The sequence below is a fragment of the Pseudochaenichthys georgianus genome, chromosome 20 (assembly GCF_902827115.2).
Source record: "Pseudochaenichthys georgianus chromosome 20, fPseGeo1.2, whole genome shotgun sequence".
In the NCBI taxonomy this organism is placed as follows: domain Eukaryota; kingdom Metazoa; phylum Chordata; class Actinopteri; order Perciformes; family Channichthyidae; genus Pseudochaenichthys; species Pseudochaenichthys georgianus.
Window position 1 is genome coordinate 21,108,943 of NC_047522.1, and position 18,945 is coordinate 21,127,887.

The 18,945-nt window shown below is 40.3% G+C and overlaps 2 protein-coding genes across 3 annotated transcripts; one reads left to right on the forward strand and one right to left on the reverse strand.

The window, feature by feature from the left end:
- Positions 1–3,671: 3,671 nt before the first annotated feature.
- Positions 3,672–12,093, reverse strand: plag1 (pleiomorphic adenoma gene 1). The gene is made up of 3 exons (XM_034109230.2): positions 11,733–12,093; positions 7,497–7,853; positions 3,672–7,327 (listed from the first exon to the last, which is right to left on the reverse strand). Exons 2-3 carry the CDS (start codon positions 7,742–7,744, stop codon positions 6,145–6,147), a joined length of 1,431 nt encoding a protein of 476 aa, XP_033965121.1. The 5' UTR covers positions 7,745–7,853; positions 11,733–12,093; the 3' UTR covers positions 3,672–6,144.
- chchd7 (coiled-coil-helix-coiled-coil-helix domain containing 7) lies at positions 11,176–15,404 on the forward strand. Of its 2 annotated transcripts, none has more exons than XM_034109259.2 (4): positions 11,176–11,296; positions 13,260–13,322; positions 13,429–13,527; positions 14,209–15,404. In XM_034109259.2, the coding sequence occupies exons 1-4, from the start codon at positions 11,279–11,281 to the stop codon at positions 14,311–14,313; spliced, it is 285 nt and encodes a 94-aa protein (XP_033965150.1). In that variant the 5' UTR covers positions 11,176–11,278; the 3' UTR covers positions 14,314–15,404. The 2 variants fall into 2 exon arrangements, with proteins under 2 accessions (XP_033965150.1, XP_033965151.1); XM_034109260.2 differs by lacking the exon at positions 11,176–11,296 and adding an exon at positions 12,206–12,510.
- Positions 15,405–18,945: the final 3,541 nt, after the last annotated feature.

Genomic DNA, 18,945 nt, shown 5'->3' on the forward strand with positions numbered 1-18,945 from the left:
TGTTTCAGAAAAAAGTTAATACTCGGTGCGCGCGAGCCACGGCCTGCTTAATTAGCCGCGAGACAGCTTTGTGCAGAGTCCAGTTTCAGAAGTGCACACTGACACATTTGAGCTCAGGCTGGGGGGAGGGAGCTGCAGAACATGTTACACAGCTCACAGCCTGTGTTTGTCCTTTTCACTCTTTTCACCGAGACTTTTCCAGCATGCAGGAACACATGATCACAGAGTGAACACTACTGCAGTGTAACATGCAGCTGATAACACAGGAGAGCAACAGGGTGCTGTCAATTTGTTCATGTAAACTCTACAACTTATTTGTGCTAACCTCCTTGGCTGATTCACAAAAATAGGTTTTAAGCAAACAGAGTCATGATAAAGTGAGAGAAGGATAAATGTCAAGGAACACAGCAGGAATAGGAATTAGATAGCCTTCAGCGTGAAGTATACAGAGTAATGGGGTTGTTTAATATAACCGCATGATTTTATCAACCAATTACATCAGTTTTTGGGACCAACAGCTTTCATTTGTAACTGATTCATCCACTCCACTTCCACTGCAACGTGCATAATCCTGAAACATTCAATACATCTTAATGTTTAGGATTGGTTTACCTCATATGTTTGAAAGTCTCTTCCACTGAAGAACAACATGGTAGCACAAACTGTCCTCAGAAGCAGTATGCTCAAATAACATAGAATTCATGTGGTTTTTATTGTTTATTTCTTGACAGATCACACTTATTTAGGCTTCAGACAAGACAACTTCAACATTACGTTTTGTATTAAGTGTCAGATGTGCAGAATGACATTAAATAAGAGGATTGTTGAGATACATTTGGCAGTTTCTAGGTAGGGTTGTAGAATCATGAATTTAGGAAGTAATGTTTGGCTTGTTGCCATGCAGATGCAGCCAGTAGCTCTCTAAACTACCCAACAACATATGACTATATATTAGCTGACTTGCTATATCTTGTGTTGTTGCACCTTTATCTTGATTTCAGATTAGTTCTCTTTTATCCTATCTCCTCTATCTTCTTGTCTGTCCTCCTTTCTTCTCAATTAATGCTTGACATGATTTTAGGGTGTCTATTATCATCTGGACGGGACAACAGCTTGAAATGAACCATGTTGGCTAAAGCTGCCCCATTTACTGTCTTTGTAACAATAAATGGAGACTGTCCACGAAACTTAAAGAGATTTAATGTGGGCAGGACAGAGTCCTCAAAGTAACCCCAGACTTACACAGAGGCAGACAAAACCACAAACAATGAGACGTAATAATAACCAAACAGACGCTCGGTTGTATCCTTCTCGTATGTTTATTGAACTTTCATTACATTGTGTAAAAACACTGGAGTTGACGACTGCAGCTCTTCTCTCTCATAGCAGCAAAGGTATGTAAATCAAATCAGGTTTATTCTGCCAGACAATAAATAATCTGCCTCTTTGGATGATGTCAAGGTTTAAAAAAACAACAGATAAAAGCTGCAGCATTCATTTTACACAACCTGTAAACATATACATATATATTCACTTATATATATACATATGTTTGTGTGAATTACTTTGCCCTATATTTATAAAAATACAACAGTAGTTTGTAAAATACATTTGAAGTAACATATTGAGAATTAGCAACGAGTCCATCATTGTCACGGGATGGCATTGTTGAAATGCAACGAATAACAAAACCAACATGGCTGGAATGCACTTCGTTTCTGAACGTCCTCAGCTCTCTCTGAACGGCGGAGCTTCTCACCGTCAGCGTCTTCATTTTCTTTTTCTGCCGAGTTACTCAGAGCCATCCCCAGCCATGACTCAGTTTCCCAATATCACAACACAACACAGGTGGGCAGGGGGGTGAGGGATGCATGTGATATTACAGGCAAGTCTGTAAAAAGACTACAAAAGTCACAGTACAATAAAAATATATGTCGCTATATAGTTCAACCGGGCACACACGCCAACTGTTCAGCTAAACTGGATACTTTGTACAAACAATACACTTAAGAACTAGAAAAGAGGTCTGTAGCACCTTAAGGAGCTTTAGAAAAGTATGTTAGCAGCTTGATCCAATACCAAAAATATATTGCAGTATTGCAGTGTTTCTTACACATTCAATAAAGTTCACTGGTACCACTGAAGCTTATAAAGAAGTCTGACATGCTGAAGGTCTGTGGCTCTCACTGAAGAATCTCCTGGGAGACTTTGCCTATTCCTTTTTACCCCGGGGATTTAAAGTTAGCTTTAACTTAATCTGATGTAGGACGCCAAATCTGGATCTACTTTCTCCAATGTGTAGGGATCTTCTATCTTTGATCCAAAGTTCATTGCTGTTACTTTCACAAAATCCAATCCCTTGAATCTGCCATGTGAGTAAAACACTAGCTGAGTGGATAATACATTTCAGGCAGAAATCACAAGGAAATATTCAAAATAAATGATAATATACTAAGTTGTTTTTTTCACAATGTCACACTGAGGTTAAAGGGTGATATAATCCCCTTAGGAGTTATTTGACATACATTAAATGTATTTTTTAACATCTGATTAAACAGCCAATGAAAGAATAATACAATGTAAGTGCTATATAAATGTCCATTAAAGGTGGGGTAGGTAGGTTTGAGAAACCGGCTCGAGATACACTTTGTTATATTCCATGGAATGCTCTTAACATCCCGATAGCAATGAATATCCGAAGTGCTTTGACAAAAAATCCATTAAAAAAAGGCACCTGTGGAAGCCGTGGCGCTGTAGAAAGCACGACCAATCATCTGAGCCGGCCCGGCTAAAGTAACTGGATGGCCTACCTGCCTGTCAGCCTTCCATCTGGGCACAAACTTATCTCGTGCCCTCATTGGTTCGTGTGTGTTGGAGGAGGGGCTCTGTGAGGAAGTGGCAGATTTTTTCCGGTTGTGTATTTTCAAATTCTAGCGCACTCGAGCTGCTTTCTCCAAAATGACCTACCCCACCTTTAAGCTTCATTATTACTTGTGCTCTTACCTAAACCAGCGATAGAAAAGGCACATTGTTTGTTAAAGACCCCCCAATGAGATACACAGAACCCTTGTGCAAGTAAAGCAAAAATGACACTTTGATAGGAAAAAACACTGTCAAAATTGTACCTGTAAAAATAAAACATTTTATATTGTATTTACATGTTATTGTTCTCTAAAAGAGCTAAATATATCATCTATACATTTGTAATAAAGGTTTTAAACAAAAAAAAAAAGGTATTGGAGGAAATAAAAGGCATTCAATTTACAAAAAGTGCTATGATTACAAAAAAAAAAGAAGAGGCTTGCTAACATCTTTTGTAAATCCACAAACCTTCACAAGATACAAATAGCAGACTTCCATAAATGCTTTGAAACATTCAACTTTCACATAGTGTCCATTCATGTCTCACTCAGGAAAGGAACCGGGGGACTTAACACTTCTAGTTCATCATCATCATCATCATCATCATCATCATCATCATCATCATCATCATCATCATCATCATCATCATCATCATCATCATCATCATCATCATCATTTCTTTTGACTTTCAGAGCACAGAAACAACATGAGTATGTGAGGTAAATGATAACACTATTGGGTTATAAAAACATGTCATGGAGCTAAGATGCACTGCTGTGGTAGGGGGGGGGGGGGGGGGGGGTTGTAAAGTTCACATTTGTTGCCGTATGGTGTGCAGTCATCTCTTCAAAAGTTTAAAAAGGACATCTTTGTTTCATGAAATGATATCAATCTGCTAAAGTATTTTCATCCTTCAGTTGCATTGTAGGTAATGATTGGCATTTCAAAAGAGTTGTGATACGGATACCAAAACATACATCTTACAAAATCTCATTTGTAATCTACAAAATAAGTTCAGGGACTATTGGGTCATAAGAAGTGAACACAGTAATGGATCTAAACACGTATTTGTCTCAGCTTTTAGCACAGCGCTAAACACATTTCAGTCGACACCCAGCCCTGTTATATTGCTGCTTAACGATTGCGAGCACCGCACGTTAATTGTATGAAAATGCTCGAAAACACAGAATATAACTGAAAACGGAGACATTGTTTTTTACCTCAGTATCCCCAGCAAACCTTGGTGAAGTTGTACAAATGTGTTTTTAAAGAGGACATATTGTGCTCATCAACCAGAGCCCAGTGTGCTCTGATTGGTTAGCTGGCCGGCTCTGTGGACTGTAGCGGGATTTGAGCCTTAGCAGACCATTTACAGGCACACAAACCTACACACACTACAGGAAAGGGAAAACCCCAAAAGCAGAATCTTGTTTTCTAGCAGCATGTTTCAATCTTTAAAAGTATTTCTGTGATCTCACAGATTTCACTGTTAGCCCACAATGAAAACATGTTGCCCAGGGTAACAAAAATATGCCTTAAAACAAATGTCTTCCATCGGAAATGTGACTGAATCACAAAGGGGTCACCAATGATGCTAACCCAAACTAACACTAACTATGATTATGTTAGCATTCGTTAGCATCTCTTCAACCTCCTTTTTCCACTTATTGGGTCCAATTATCATCCCAAGTTTTGTGCATGTGCTTGTTCCAACACATCATTGAAGGTGTATTATGTTCAAGACACACACGTTCTGCATTTTTGCCGCCAATCAGCCACTACAAATATTTGTTTCAGGTGAACAGTTCATATAATGACACTTCTTAGAAGCTTGATAGGAGTGTGACGTATTGATAAAAACACTTTCTTATGACCTTTGAGAAGTAAGGCACATCGAGGGTTACATAAACGGTGAATAGAGATGTGTGTGTGTGTGTGTGTGTGTGTGTGTGTGTGTGTGTGTGTGTGTGTGTGTGTGTGTGTGTGTGTGTGTGTGTGTGTGTGTGTGTGTGTGTGTGTGTGTGTGTGTGTGTGTGTGTGTGTGTTGCTCTCGGTGTGGAAACAGGTGCTTGTTAACTAAATAACTATGTCAGCTTTGAGAATGTCGAGAATTAAGATAAAACTTGAGCAGAAAATCAACCAACTATACTAAAATGAAATGTCAAAGTGTAATACTGTTGCTCAGTAGTTCCTTCTCAGTACCTTATCCATCTTAATGTGAATTCATTTAGCTTAATGGAATTATCAAAAGACCAGATGTATGTTTGTGAAGGTTTAAGCCTATTTACTACTAATTACTTGACTTTCTGATAAAAATCAGATTTTTAAGCTATTTTAAGTAAATTCCAAGAAGACAATGGTGTCTAGAATTTCACTACATATTTGAAATATATGTAATCCAGCATAGTGAGCATTATGTCGAACTTTACTGTCCTGCGTAACACGGGCGCACAGTGAAGTTATCGACAAGATACGAGCAGATGATCACTTTAATTGATCAACTCAAGTAATTCTATACAGATTAGACATTTATGAAATTCAAGCACTGCCTTGTCAGTGCCATGTTTGATGTAATGAATAGATGTAAATTGGCAAACACATCCAAAACCTACAGTCTGGTGAAAGGTCAACTGTGATGACAGGCAGAACAACAATATATCCCATAATCTGTTCACTCAAGCCGATCTATTCTAGGAGGTAAAGTAAAGAAAATGTCACTGCAATGAAATCACTAATAGCAACCATCTACAGTATGTGAAAACTCCCAAAAGACTGATGAACGGACAGCTCGCACCATGTTCACATTGTTGTGTGTGTGGCGAGTTGTAACTGCACCAAAGGCCTTTGAATAGGTTAGATATCATAGAAATCAGAAGTTATTCAAGCTGCGAAAAGTAAGACACAGAAGATTTGAAACTGGTTTGCAATATTTTCCTGCTATTATGTGAACATGTCATCGAGGAGTAGTGGTGGAGAGGATTTGAGAATTCCTCAATAAAAGGCTTAATAGGTAGAATCTCAGCAGCTGCATTTAGAAAGCTGATTAAGGCAAACTGTGTGTGTGTGTGTGTGTGTGTTTGCGTGTGTGTTTGTGTGTGCGTGTGTTACTGTAAGAGCTTATCATGATATATCTGCTTTGTACGTCTTTCGTATTAAGTGCTTTATCTTCAGACATGTTTAACTAGCATATTTTTTCTGAATAGCAGGGGGTGTAACTCAACGTGTGAGTGTGTGTGAGTATGTGTTAGAGTGTGTGTGTGCCAGGCAGCAGTACATACTGGATCACTGGAAGGCCTGGTGGAAGCGGGGCAGTGTGGTGGGTGAGCTCAGGTTGGATATGAAGGAGGAGGGGAGCCTCTGCAGCGGACTCTCCGCAACCTCGGGGTCTTCAGGAGCCTGGGGGCGCATCTGGACCAGGGAGGGGGGCTCTTCGTTGGGAGGATAGGTGACGCCCGCCCCCCCGCTGCCCCCCGCCTGGTTGTACGGCGGCCCGTTGAGTGGCAGGAAGTTGAAAAGCTGCGAGAAGTCCATCAGAGAGGAGGACGAGGCCAGAGAGTCTGCGCCGGCTGCTGCCATCTGGGAGGACATTTTGGACAGGGACCCCCCCTCGCCCGCTTCCTCCAGCGCACCCACTTGAGGCTCCAACTCCAGTTTGGAGGAGGAGAGTTGGGGTTCTTGGGCTGCAGAGGATGAGGAGGGCATGCTGCTCTGCAACTCCATCAGGTAGGTCTCCAGTTCTCCCTTTAGAGTCTGCTCCCGCTCCTGCGAGGAGATGCTGTATGAGGTAAAGTTGGAGCCCAGTGGGTACTTAAAAGAAAAAGGCAGCGTGGGGTTGGGGAAGGGCTCCGTGTCCAGGACGGGGCCCGTGTACATGAGCTGGTGCGGCCTCTGTATCAGCATCCCCGGCAGCTCGCCCTTGATACCCCCAGACGCCAAGTCGAAGACGACGGGCTCCAGCGAATCAGCCGGCTCAGTTTTCACCCTCAGCATCTCCCGGGCGTGGCTCTTCTTCACGTGGCGCGTCAGGTGGTCCTTCCTCCCGAAGCGCTGGGCACAGTACTGACACAGGAAGTCCTTGCGTCCGGTGTGCACCACCATGTGGCGTCGCACGTCTTTCCGGGTGTAGAACCGCCGCTCACAGTGCTCGCAGCGGTGCTTCTTCTCTTTGGTCCCACCAGAGGACTTGCCGGCGTGCGTCTTGAGGTGCTCCAGGAGGACCACGGTGCTGGGGAAGGGCTGCAGGCACACCTGGCAGGTGAGGTCTCCACTGTTAGCAGCATGGAGGGCCAGGTGCCGCTTGAAGCCCAGCTTGGTGTTGTAGCTCTTGCCGCACTCCTGGCAGCCGAACGCCTCCTTGTAGGGGTCGTGAGTGTGTAGGTGATTCTTTAAGTGATCCTTGCGGTGGAACATTTTCTCACAGTATGAACACTTGTGGTTTTTTTCTGGCGAGTGAGTTGCCATATGCCTTGGAACACAGACACATTCTATGAGCACTCAGAATCAAGAAGGCATGCTTTACATTACACACAAACACAGACACTAATATGCAAGAACAGATCATTGTGAACACTACTGAGCGTTATGTTAGCAAAGGTGTAAAGAGAAAGGAACATGCTGCTATGTGCTGTCTGTACCGTAGCAGCTTGTATTTGGAGACGAAAGCCTTGGTGCAGTCGGGGTGGGAGCAGCGGTAGGGTCTCTCTCCGGTGTGAGAGTACGAGTGCACCTTCAACTTCTCCAGGCTGTTGAAAGCTTTCTGACACTCCTGGCAAAGGAAATTCTTTTTGGGCTTGCCCTCTGCTCTCCGGCGCCTCCCTGTGGGCGGCGTGAGCTTGGTTCTCTCCAGGACGTGGTCACGGTGGCCCTGGGTTCCCGTGGCCATGGCACTCTAAGGCTGACCGGCTACATGGACAGGGGCGCAGAGCCCGGCTACTTCTGATGTGATTACTCTCTCCAGTTTTATGTGCTCAACACCGTCCGGACTCAGGGGCCTGAGAAAGAGAGAGAGAGAAGATGGTGAATGGTTTGGTTTCAGGTTGCTGACGGTACAAAAGACATTAAAACCTAAGTCATAAATCAACTGATGTGAGGAATGACAAAACAAGTTTAACTGTCTTATAGATCTTAGATAACTGTTTACATTCAAATGGGTAACAACTGGCTCGGTTAACTCGGAGGTTTACAATCACAATGGTTTTACTCAAAGGCTATCTGGACTACAAGCAATACAATATATGAGCTCAAATGATACATGAGGGGAACATACATGTAAGCACAAGCAAAAGGTGATCTTCAGCAAAGCTAACTATATGCAATGTAAGCTCACAAATTAAATGGAGTTAAATGCTGTAAAACCCTAGAAATAACAACCAATGTAAAGTAGTTGGCTGTCAAATATGTGTGTGTGTGTGTGTGTGTGTGTGTGTGTGTGTGTGTGTGTGTGTGTGTGTGTGTGTGTGTGTGTGTGTGTGTGTGTGTGTGTGTGTAGCATAAGATGAAAATGGCACTTTTAATGATTAGTTCACAGTTTTTTTTAGAACGACAGTCGAGTTATATGTTTTATCGAAGACACAGCCGAACTCTGATGCCTCAAACTATGAATTCTCCTTTTTTTGTCATTCGGAGGATATAGAATTTAAGTCAGCTGTAAAAACATCCACCAAAAGCACTAACTACTGCTGCCACAGGGGGATTATTTTAAAAATGGCTGCCTGAGATGCAAAATCTGTAACGTTTCTATACCTTTAACCACTTCCACATTACTTCCTTATACATAATACCTTTTGTTTCTCCTACACCTTGGCTTTGGCAGTTTACCAGCTACCATTACTTACAAATATTAAAAAGGATATTAGATTCTATAAGAGGACAAATACATTCTAATGAGTTAACTTATAATAGAAAATTATGTTTTTCAAACTGTCTTTTCTTGTTGTATCCCTTGCCTTAGTCCACATGTGTCAAACTCAAGGCCCGGGGGCCAAATCAGGCCCGCAGGATAATTTCTAATTCCTATTAAATCTGGCTGCCGGTATATGACACGCACACCTTCCCTCCATCCTGAGGGTCTCCTCCGCTCAGAGCCTGACCCCAAACATTGATGACCTTGCACCCGAGATGAGATGCCAAGTATCTGAACTAGCATCTCAGAGCAGCAACCTGAGTTCAATGGATGTTTCCTTCTGCACTTTCTCTCTCACGACAACAGGACATGTTTGTTTTTTTCTTTGAGGGAAATCGTTTTTTTTAAGCTGTTGTTGTCCTGTGGAAAAATGTAATCATAAGAAATGACTCTGGAAAAGCTGCAGATAGAGCCGTAAGAAATGAATGCAACTGATTATTTAATGTTTAATGTTGTTTTTATAGGCAATCATTTAATAGTCCCAGGTTTAATATGTGCAATAAGTTCATTTCAATAAGTTCTGCAATAAACATTGAACCAGTCCGGTCCCTCGACTGGTACCAATTTTTTTATTTTGGCCCACTGTGTATTTGAGTTTGACACCCCTGCCTTAGATGGACACAAATACAGATTAATAGATCTGATCCGTCATCACACATTGTATTTTACAATTGAAAACTTACAAAATACACAGAGATTTATCAGTCTGCACATGTTTATATGATATAATCTTATTATGGAAAAGATACTCATATCTACTAGTACAAAGTTAATACTACATTATCCATGTAGCACACTGCTTCATTGTTACTGCACAAAGGGCTGATATTTCTTTATTAATGAAATTAGAATTGTTGTGTAGCTTTTGTTAGAAGAATAAATCCTGGAGCCTTTCACTCTTGAAACAGAGATTTATGCCAAGCCCTTGTCTCTGAATTGATTCATACTTTTCTAACAGATATTATCTAAATTACTGCATTATCTGGATTGATAACAGCCGTCTGTCCTGCAGTAATAAAGACTTATGAGTGATTTAAATGTAAAAGAAGATTCACTATGCATTCAATTGTTGTTTTTGTGATTTGAACAATTTTAAGTAACATAATGATATTAAGAATTATTATTCTTTTGTGTCTATATTTATAGCAATTAGCAACTTGTCCGTACCAACCGTACCAACTAAATATAAGTATTCATCAATATAGAAACAAATCTTAAATATCTTGCATATTCTTATACATTTTGATGATTTTTTAATTAAAAGTGTACAGTTAAAAGTAATAACAAAATGCCCTGTGTTTGATAAGACCATGGTTTGGGGAAAGTTGTCATATTTACTGAAACACACGTTAACAAACATTTGTTTCGGGGCTAAGAGAAGTTGCTAAGCACATCAAAAATGTCTATTTTATTAAGGCTGCATTATTGATCTCATTACTAACAATTACCTTTCTTCAGAAAAGCTACAGAAACAACCCAGGCGTAAGGAGGATGTTTTTACTTGGACTAAATCAATTATCTTGCCTTAAAAAAAACGAAAGCAACTCATTTTAAAGGGTCATTATCAAATCAATTCAAACATTTATAAACAGAATGATGCAAATCCAAATTCATTTCCCACATCTTGTCAAAGAATGTTACATATTTGAGAAACTCAGAAGGCTCACCAATCCTTTATAGAATAATATTTTAACATTTAGGAAAATGATTAGCAAAAGGCTAAGCTAGACAAATGTATGAATGCTCCGAAGCTCTTAAATATTTCTCATGATATCTTATATAGAACATTTGTTTTAGGCATCGACTAATTATAGTCATTTATAATGGCTAATAGCAAACTTCTGCATCAAAGAAATAATCTTTTTTCTCATGCTACTAGTTCTGCCTTACATTAGCATCATTACATGCAATCAGATTGATATCAGTAACAACGCAGGTATTAACAGTCAAAATCATGCCATGGTAAATACAGAACAATTACACATTAATCCATATCAGCACATTAAGACAGGTGTAAACAGAGACTTGAGCCAACACTGACAACACACTTCCTCTCAGTGACTGTTTCAATATCACTTTTACAAGCAGCCACACCAATGCTCTGGCGGGCTACACCTCGATAACACCATGGGAGATGCTTCTGATACCTAGTAGCTTGAGTGTAACGCTTATAACACCGATATCCTGCACCACATCTCTTACATAGCCATTTCTAATGTGCACAGTGCAACCTGCCACACCGCCAAAGTGAACACACGTCCTTTAAAGAGCAACAAGTCGGGGCATCGCATAATTACTCTGCCTTGACTTCTCCCTCCATTTTGCAGCGTTATTGACAAGCAATTGCCGTGTGTTGTTTACGAGGCTTGCAGCGGGTAGTAGCCGACCTGTCATGTGTGTGTCTGACACCGGGATCGATACTTGCAACGGTTTAAAAAAGCCATAAAGCTAAAAGGAGAAGCATGACAAAATGTCACTGTAGCCGTATGGTGGCATTACGGTTTCAGAAAAGAGATGCTGGAATCGATAAGTGTAAGTTGGCACAGCTTGTGATAAAGTGTGAAAATGAGGTAAATATCAATGTACATGCAGATAAAAGTGATAATGACGTTATTGCCGAAGTAAAGTGCGCCTGTTCCTGTACGTGTTTACCGGACTAGCGTTGTTATTATATTTTTTTTTAATAAACTAAGTTAGGAGGCAACTTTGCTCAACTTTCCTACGCTACTGGTTCCGGTGGTCTTTAATGTTCGCGGACACGCACCGTGACACTAATACGACCAGTGACATAATTTATTTTAATAAATATCAAAGCGTGTGCCGTCCCCTGCTTTTCTCTGCGGTCCTAAACTGGGTACTGATTAACACAAACTTTTTCCCCAGCTCACCCCTCTCTCATAATTTAAATAACCCCGATATTTTAATTCAAGAACAGGGTAACCGCTCACTTAATTCACATCAAACTTACCCCGATCGCTTTAACATTCTTTCTGTTGGGTTTTTCTTCACTTTCAACTATTTTCCGAATTTTTAATAATTTTTTTCTCATATTTTTTGCTAGACGCGGCGGGCCTGAAAATTGTTTGCTTTCCCCACTTTCGAGCAGCCATTGTGTATGCGCTGCGATTCAACCCAACTATGACTTAGCCACGCCCACCTGAAATCCCGCCCACTCGCCACTCTTTAGATTTGTGTAAGCCGCTGCCACTTTCCCCTCAGTGTCAGCTACAGTCCATTTCAGTAAAACTCATTTTTGGACTTGGTCGATGCACTGTCAATCGCTTAAATGTGGTTTAGTAGAATTTACAAGGATAGGAAGACTAACATGGCTGCCAAGATATCCCATTGGCTCACAGGGTTGTCAGTCATTCTGTTAGTTTTCCGGGGCTCCTATTGGCTGATATCGCTGTCAGTTGTCTCTGACGGTGCGGGTGATTTTCCTGGTGCGCTGTTGCAACAAATAGAGAGGAGTTATCTTGAGCATGAAGGGGAGGTATTAGCCTATGGGTTGTGTTGCTTTACCAGTTAGCCACATGTATGCTAATGTGTAGCTGCTCACTAGCTCTTTAAAGCAACATTCTTGTTAGCATTTCAAGGGGATATACATCATAACATAACATTTGAATAACTAGCATTAACAGTTATTTTGGTCCTTTCACACACGGGATACTCTTCACTGGTGTGGATATTACGCGTATCCACAATTCATTAGACTACTGCAGAATACAAGTTGTTATCATTAAAAGGTATGTATTAACTTTATATAGCTGTTCCCATTTACCTCATTCCATCTTAATGCACAGTCGCTATGACGTTTGAATGGAAGCTGTTTGGTAACATGAGTGAAGGTCAACATGCTACTATGTAGCAACGCTACATGGTGTAGTGGAGGACGCCAATCTCCATTGAATAATTTGGGCAGTCTAGTAAAACGTGTTATTTTTTAAATGTGCACGACCTGTCGACACGATTAAAGACATTTCCTACAAGAGGAAGAAGCCAATTTCAATTCGGCATATATGTTACACACCAAGCTGACATGTTTTTAATATTACTAGCCCTATCAAACATGGTTTAGTTGCTGTTTACCTTTGTACCACTTACACCTTATGTGGTTAGTGATAGCAACATGTGTACACTTAAAGGGAACGTTTATTGTAACACATGCAGAGTGGTTTTGTGGAGTATAACTTCTGATAGACATGATGAATATGATGTATCATAACTGTATTTTTGATCCTTTGAGGCCATTTGGGACCCTTTCTCTAGCCTCTAAAGATACAGACATTTAGATTGTCCAACAACAATATTACAGTTGTTTCAAAGATTTGCAAGTTTTATTCTGCTGACTTTATTTAAATATTCAAAGTATTACTCTGCTGTATGTTTTACATTCATCCCAGTAATATGTGATTCATTAATAGTAATCCATCCCCATACAATAGTTAAACAACGAAACTGTGCATAAACTGAACCTCTTTTTCCATCTTTGCAGATCCCAATGGATAAAAAAAACTTACGAAAGCTTCGGAATCAGGACAATAACCCATGCATAGACGTACGTTTACCTACCATTTACATCTAGCTTTGTGTCGAACATCGGCCTGCTGCAAGGTAACTGTGTTTCTAATTTTGTAATCCTGAAACTTGTTTCTCTTTTTCAGGAAAGTGATGCGTCCCAGCAGTGTTTGAATGTCAACAGCTATGACAAGAGCATGTGTACAAACTATTTCCTGAGATATAAGAGCTGTAGGAAATACTGGGTGAGTGCATGTTTCCAGGATCAAGGAGAACACACTTTCTCATGTTTACCTGTGCATGGCTGAGAAGTCAGCAGTCATTGATGCTGCAGTAGTGACACCCACTGGTGGGTCAGGGTGTCTGCACAGTGAGGGGCATAGGGGGAGGTTTGTCCTCAGTTGGGTCTGCAATGCAGAGAGAAATGGGCCGGAATCAGAGTAAAGTCCATTAAAGTTAAGATACATTTGATAAAAAGGGGAGTCATAAGAATCAGCTTTCCGCTATTTGCGGAAAGGATTAAGAGGAAAAAAACAACAAACTCCTTTAAGACATGCACCTTATTATGTTAATGTAATAATTATTTCACATGTATGTATCATGTCTAAATGAGAACAAAGGTCACCAGTGATCATGTGAGATCTTTAACAATTGTAACGCTTAAAATAAGTTAGTATAATTTAGTTTACGTTTTTGTCTTCAAATTCCCCAGAAAATGTATTCATTTATTTTATTTAAAACAAGGTTGCACAATAACACAAACCAACGTACTGATCAATGCAGGGTTAGTTCACTGATCTGCAATTTAAAATGTATTTTTTCTCAATGGTGGCTTTGAAGAGAACACAGATTTCAGTTCCTCTAACTTATAATTTTTACCTGTGTAATATATAAAGTACTTTTAATTTGTGTCTGTTTCCTTGTAGCAAAACATAATGGTGCAGCGGAGAAGAGAAGGAGTGAAACCGGACATGCCGACGGCTGCAGAGAGGCAGGAGATGATCGCTGCCATCGGAGAGAAACCTTACTGATTTCAGCAGAAACTCAGAGACACTGTGAAGGCCAGCGGGGCCTGGACATTTACTACAAGCTGTGCTGCTGCACTGGCTGGGTTCACACTGACCCAAAGCCTGACCCATCCTAAGCTCAGGGCGTGTGGAAGTGCCCGCTTACTGGTCTGTTGTGGAATAAAAGGGAAAAGGAGGGATTTCACAGAAAGATATCAGATGCAATATTTATTGAGGAATAAAAACATTGGGACTTGAACTGAAACATCATTCAATTAGCTTTATAAGCTGGTATGTCCCGTAATGGTATTACAGAAATTGCACTGTAGTCACAACTGTTGAGATTAATATTTAATCTTATCTCATTTTGCCCATGAGAACTGTATATTCTGCAGTTCCCATATGTAAAAGTAGGTCTACTTTGTCTTTGAAATCATTGTTGGGACTAGCTCAGCTGTGGATTCTACCTGGCCAACATGTTGAAGTCTGCAGCATGTGTGATGGAGTCTTGTAGCATCTCCTTTCGCATGTCATACGAGTTATTTTATTGCATACAAATCATGCATATTCTGTCCTGTATCATTCCCTACTATTCTTTGCCTTTTCCTGTTCTCCGAAAAAACTAAGATTGTCGATCATGAAAAACAACAATTAGCTTTCTGGTTGATGCTGTCATTTCATTTCTAACCTTTATTTAACCAGATTGGTCCCATGTAGATCATAGATCTCTTTTTCAAGGGATACCTGCAGCATATAGGTTCCACATGAAACATAAAACAATAAAGGACATTATACATTATATTTACAGGATACATAGTTATAGACATTTACAAGTGCCCATAGTATCAGCAAGCATTTCATTTAGCCTAGCTTTAAAAACATGCAGAGGAATGAGATTGCTCAGTTTCAATTCTTGCTGAAGATTGTTCCAAGCAAGTGGAGCTGCGCACATAAAAGCTGTCTTACTTGAGACAGTCCTTGCTCTTGGCACATCTAACAAGACTACATCATGTGATCTCAGACAATAGCTGCTTGCAACTCTCTGTGTTATCAGAGAGCAGATATAATACGGGAGTTGACCCAACATGGCTTTATAAATAAACGTGTACCAATGACTGAGCCTCTTTACAGTAAGTGATGGCAAACCTGCCTTCGCATACAGGGTACAGTGATGAGTAAGTGCTTTACAATTTGTGACAAATCTCAGTGCGCTGTGATAGGCGGCATCCAACTTGTTCAGGCAATGGGCAGGTGCATTCATATAGACCAGATCACCATAGTCCAGCACAGGTCAAAAGGTCACAGTGACTAGCCTTTTCCTGGCCTCAAGCGAGAAACAGGACTTGTTTCTGAAAAAGAAACCTAGCCTAACCCTCAGCTTTTTAAGCAGGTTATTGACATGAAGTTTAAAAGTAAGACAATCATCAAGCCAGATACCTAGGTATTTACAACAGGTAACCACTTCAAGTACTTGTCCTTGCATAGTAACAATATCTAAAACAGTCTCTGGTGTCTTTTTAGCTTTTGAAAAGATCATTACCTTGGTTTTATCAACATTTAAAAGAAGCTTAAGCTCAGCGAGCTGAGTCTGAATAATGTTAGAAACAGCCTGTAATTTAACACCAGCCTCCTTAACTACTATACTGTAATTTCTTATCTTATATCATATAATGTGATATCATTACTTGTCATGTTCAGTGGCGCTGCAAGACACTGGGGGGACATTTCCTTTTTGGTACAGCACTTTATTTGACAGAGTGGACCTTACATTATTTTTTTCACATTTCAAAACCTCATTTTAGAATAACAGTTTAGTAAAGCTGTCTAAAATGCTTAAAAACATAGCGAAAAGAACACAACAGAATTCGCCCTGAGAAATAATGAAAGATTTATCAAACAAACCTTGCAAACTTAGACCAATTATATCAAGGAAATGCTACTAAAATACAATATTAATGACTCTTAATGTTCATAAACTAGACTTCAGATTATTAAAGGAAATTATATCGTTTCCAAACCGTACTTTGTCGTACAAATCATTGAAATGTCTGGGAGTTTTCGCTTTTAACTGTGCGCGCATCCGCGAGGTGCATCGTGCATGCATATCTCGGCGGGCATGCATATTTCGGCACAACCATGGATGTATAATAAGTACAACACCGGCAAGCCTTCAGTCTACGGCACAACACCGGTGTTGCATAAAGTCTAAAGTCTGTTTCCTGTCGATGTGTTTTCCCGCTCACCTGAAGCTGCTCCATCACCAGAGTGATGTATTCACGCTAGGAACTCTGGGTATAGGAGGAGAGTAACCGAGACCTCAACATAATCACAGGTAACTTTATAAACTTTATCTGTAGCCTACTGTCGACATATGCTTAGAATAAAAGCAGAATAAAGTAGTTCATGAAGCAGATACATTAAAGTAAAATTAATTCCAGGTAACATTATCAGACAAAACTACCTTAAGGTTAATTCAGTTGTCTGACATACTAATGTTATACAGCAGGCTAACTCATTGCTACTGTTGACACATTAATGTTACTTTGTACACGTTACAACTCTCATTACAGAGAGTTCAACTGTCACTCACAGGTATTAAAGGTTGTAGAACTGCATTGTTGTCTGTGGAGTGTAAATATGATAGCAGTTGGTGTTGAAACAGTTAATCAATTAATTTAATTTATTTTGGTCAGGTAACACATTATTTTGTAGTATCTGACATTTGAAGATTTGCTGCTTTTTTTGTTTAAACATGTTTGTGTTTAAATGCCTTAAACTCTTAAGATATTTCATGGACCTAACAATTAATGAAAGGGATTATCTATAGATTGACCGATAAAGAAGATAATTAGTAGCCTTCATTTGTAATTTTGCAGATAAAGACATTTGAGCACAGAGAGATTTTTTCAAATAGTTTAAATCAATTTAGCTACAGGTGGTACTGCTCAGTTATGGTTTGATTTGACGCCTAAATATCTTTGTATCCCTGATTGACAGGAGTAGAGAGGTAACCCTCACACACTGTGACTATTACTGGCAGATTTGCTGTGAGTCCACAGACCTCCATCAACCTCATGGATGTGTACGTTGGTCTCTGCTGTTCATTTGGGTAAGCTAAAGATTTCCTACCAAAATCTAAAATATGTTCTACTGGATTATAGAATCCAGAATACCATGGCCAATGGAAACAGGAGTTATCAGTTGTGTTGTCTTAAACAGCTCAGGAAATAACCATTTAGATATACGAATCTCATTCCTCCCGTTTCCTCAGACTTCCTGTGTGGATAGCATCAGTGCTAGAAGCTGCCAAACACCTGAGGTCTGACCACGCCCGTCGGAAGAAGGTCTACAGGATTCTGCAGAGGAAACTGGTCAGTGCTCATGTAATAGAATCCCATGTGGAACAACCATTGCTTTTTTCATGCAAGTTTTGGAAACTAAAAAAGACCATTGAGGTTGTTTGTAAGGCAAAAACTAATTACAGTTCAATCAATCAATCAATGTTTATTTATATAGCCCAATATCACAAATGTTACATTTGTCTCAGTGGTCTTCACAGTGTGTACAGAATATCAGTATGACAATACGACACCCTCTGTCCTTAGACCCTCTGTCCTTAGACCCTCACATCGTACAAGGAAAAACTTCCAAAGAAAACCCAGTTTAAAGGGAAAAATGGGAGAAACCTCAGGGAGAGCAACAGAGGAGGGATCCCTCTCCCAGGACGGACAGACGTGCAATAGATGCCGTGTGTAAATTGAAAAGATAATACATTTGCAACATAGGTAGTCCAAATGTTTGGAAATGCATGTGTGTATAATGGGAAGATGAATCCACGAGGATATCCATCCAGGACCGATGATCCAGGACCACAGCCACGACTCAAGATCCAGCGCTCGCGATCCAGGACACAGGACCGCAGGATCATCCATGACTCCGGATCCCAGCGTATATAGACACCAAAAAGAAAGACATTTGGGGAAGCTGGGTTAATCGGAACATGAGAGTACACGGGTATAGACAGAGAGAAGGAAGAAGTAAGATGTCCCCCGACAAACTAAGCCTATATCAGCAAAACTAGGGGCTGAATCTAATCAGCCCTAACTATAAGCTTTATCAAAAAGGAAGGTCTTAAGCGCACTCTTAAAAACGGTTAAAGGTGACATGTGAACAAATTCAATTTTTATGTCATAAATATATGTCTCTAATGTGTTCAGAGAAAATACCCTGTTTCTCCTGCTCCAACAATCAGCAAACATGTGTAATGAGCAGTGTTGGGTGTAACGCGTTACAAAAGTAACAGAGTTACAGTAATATATACATTTTTGCTGTAACGAAGTAATGTAACGCATTACTAATGACATGTGGGTAATATATTACCCGTTACAATGCCCAGTAACGCAGTTACAACACATTTCAACCCGAAATTAAATGGTATTTTGTTTTTTAAGAATGTACTAACATAGCGAGACATTCCGCCACCAGACAACTTGTGCGGGTAGTAGATTAATAAACCTGGTGTGTTTACCCTTCTGGCTTTGCGTCGGGATACAGCAGGTCACGCGCACCCTCTATTCAAAAAAGAGGACGGAGCGAAAAATACAAACAACAAATTGTGTCAGGTGCGCGTGACCTGCTCCGCTGCGCGTGCATCAT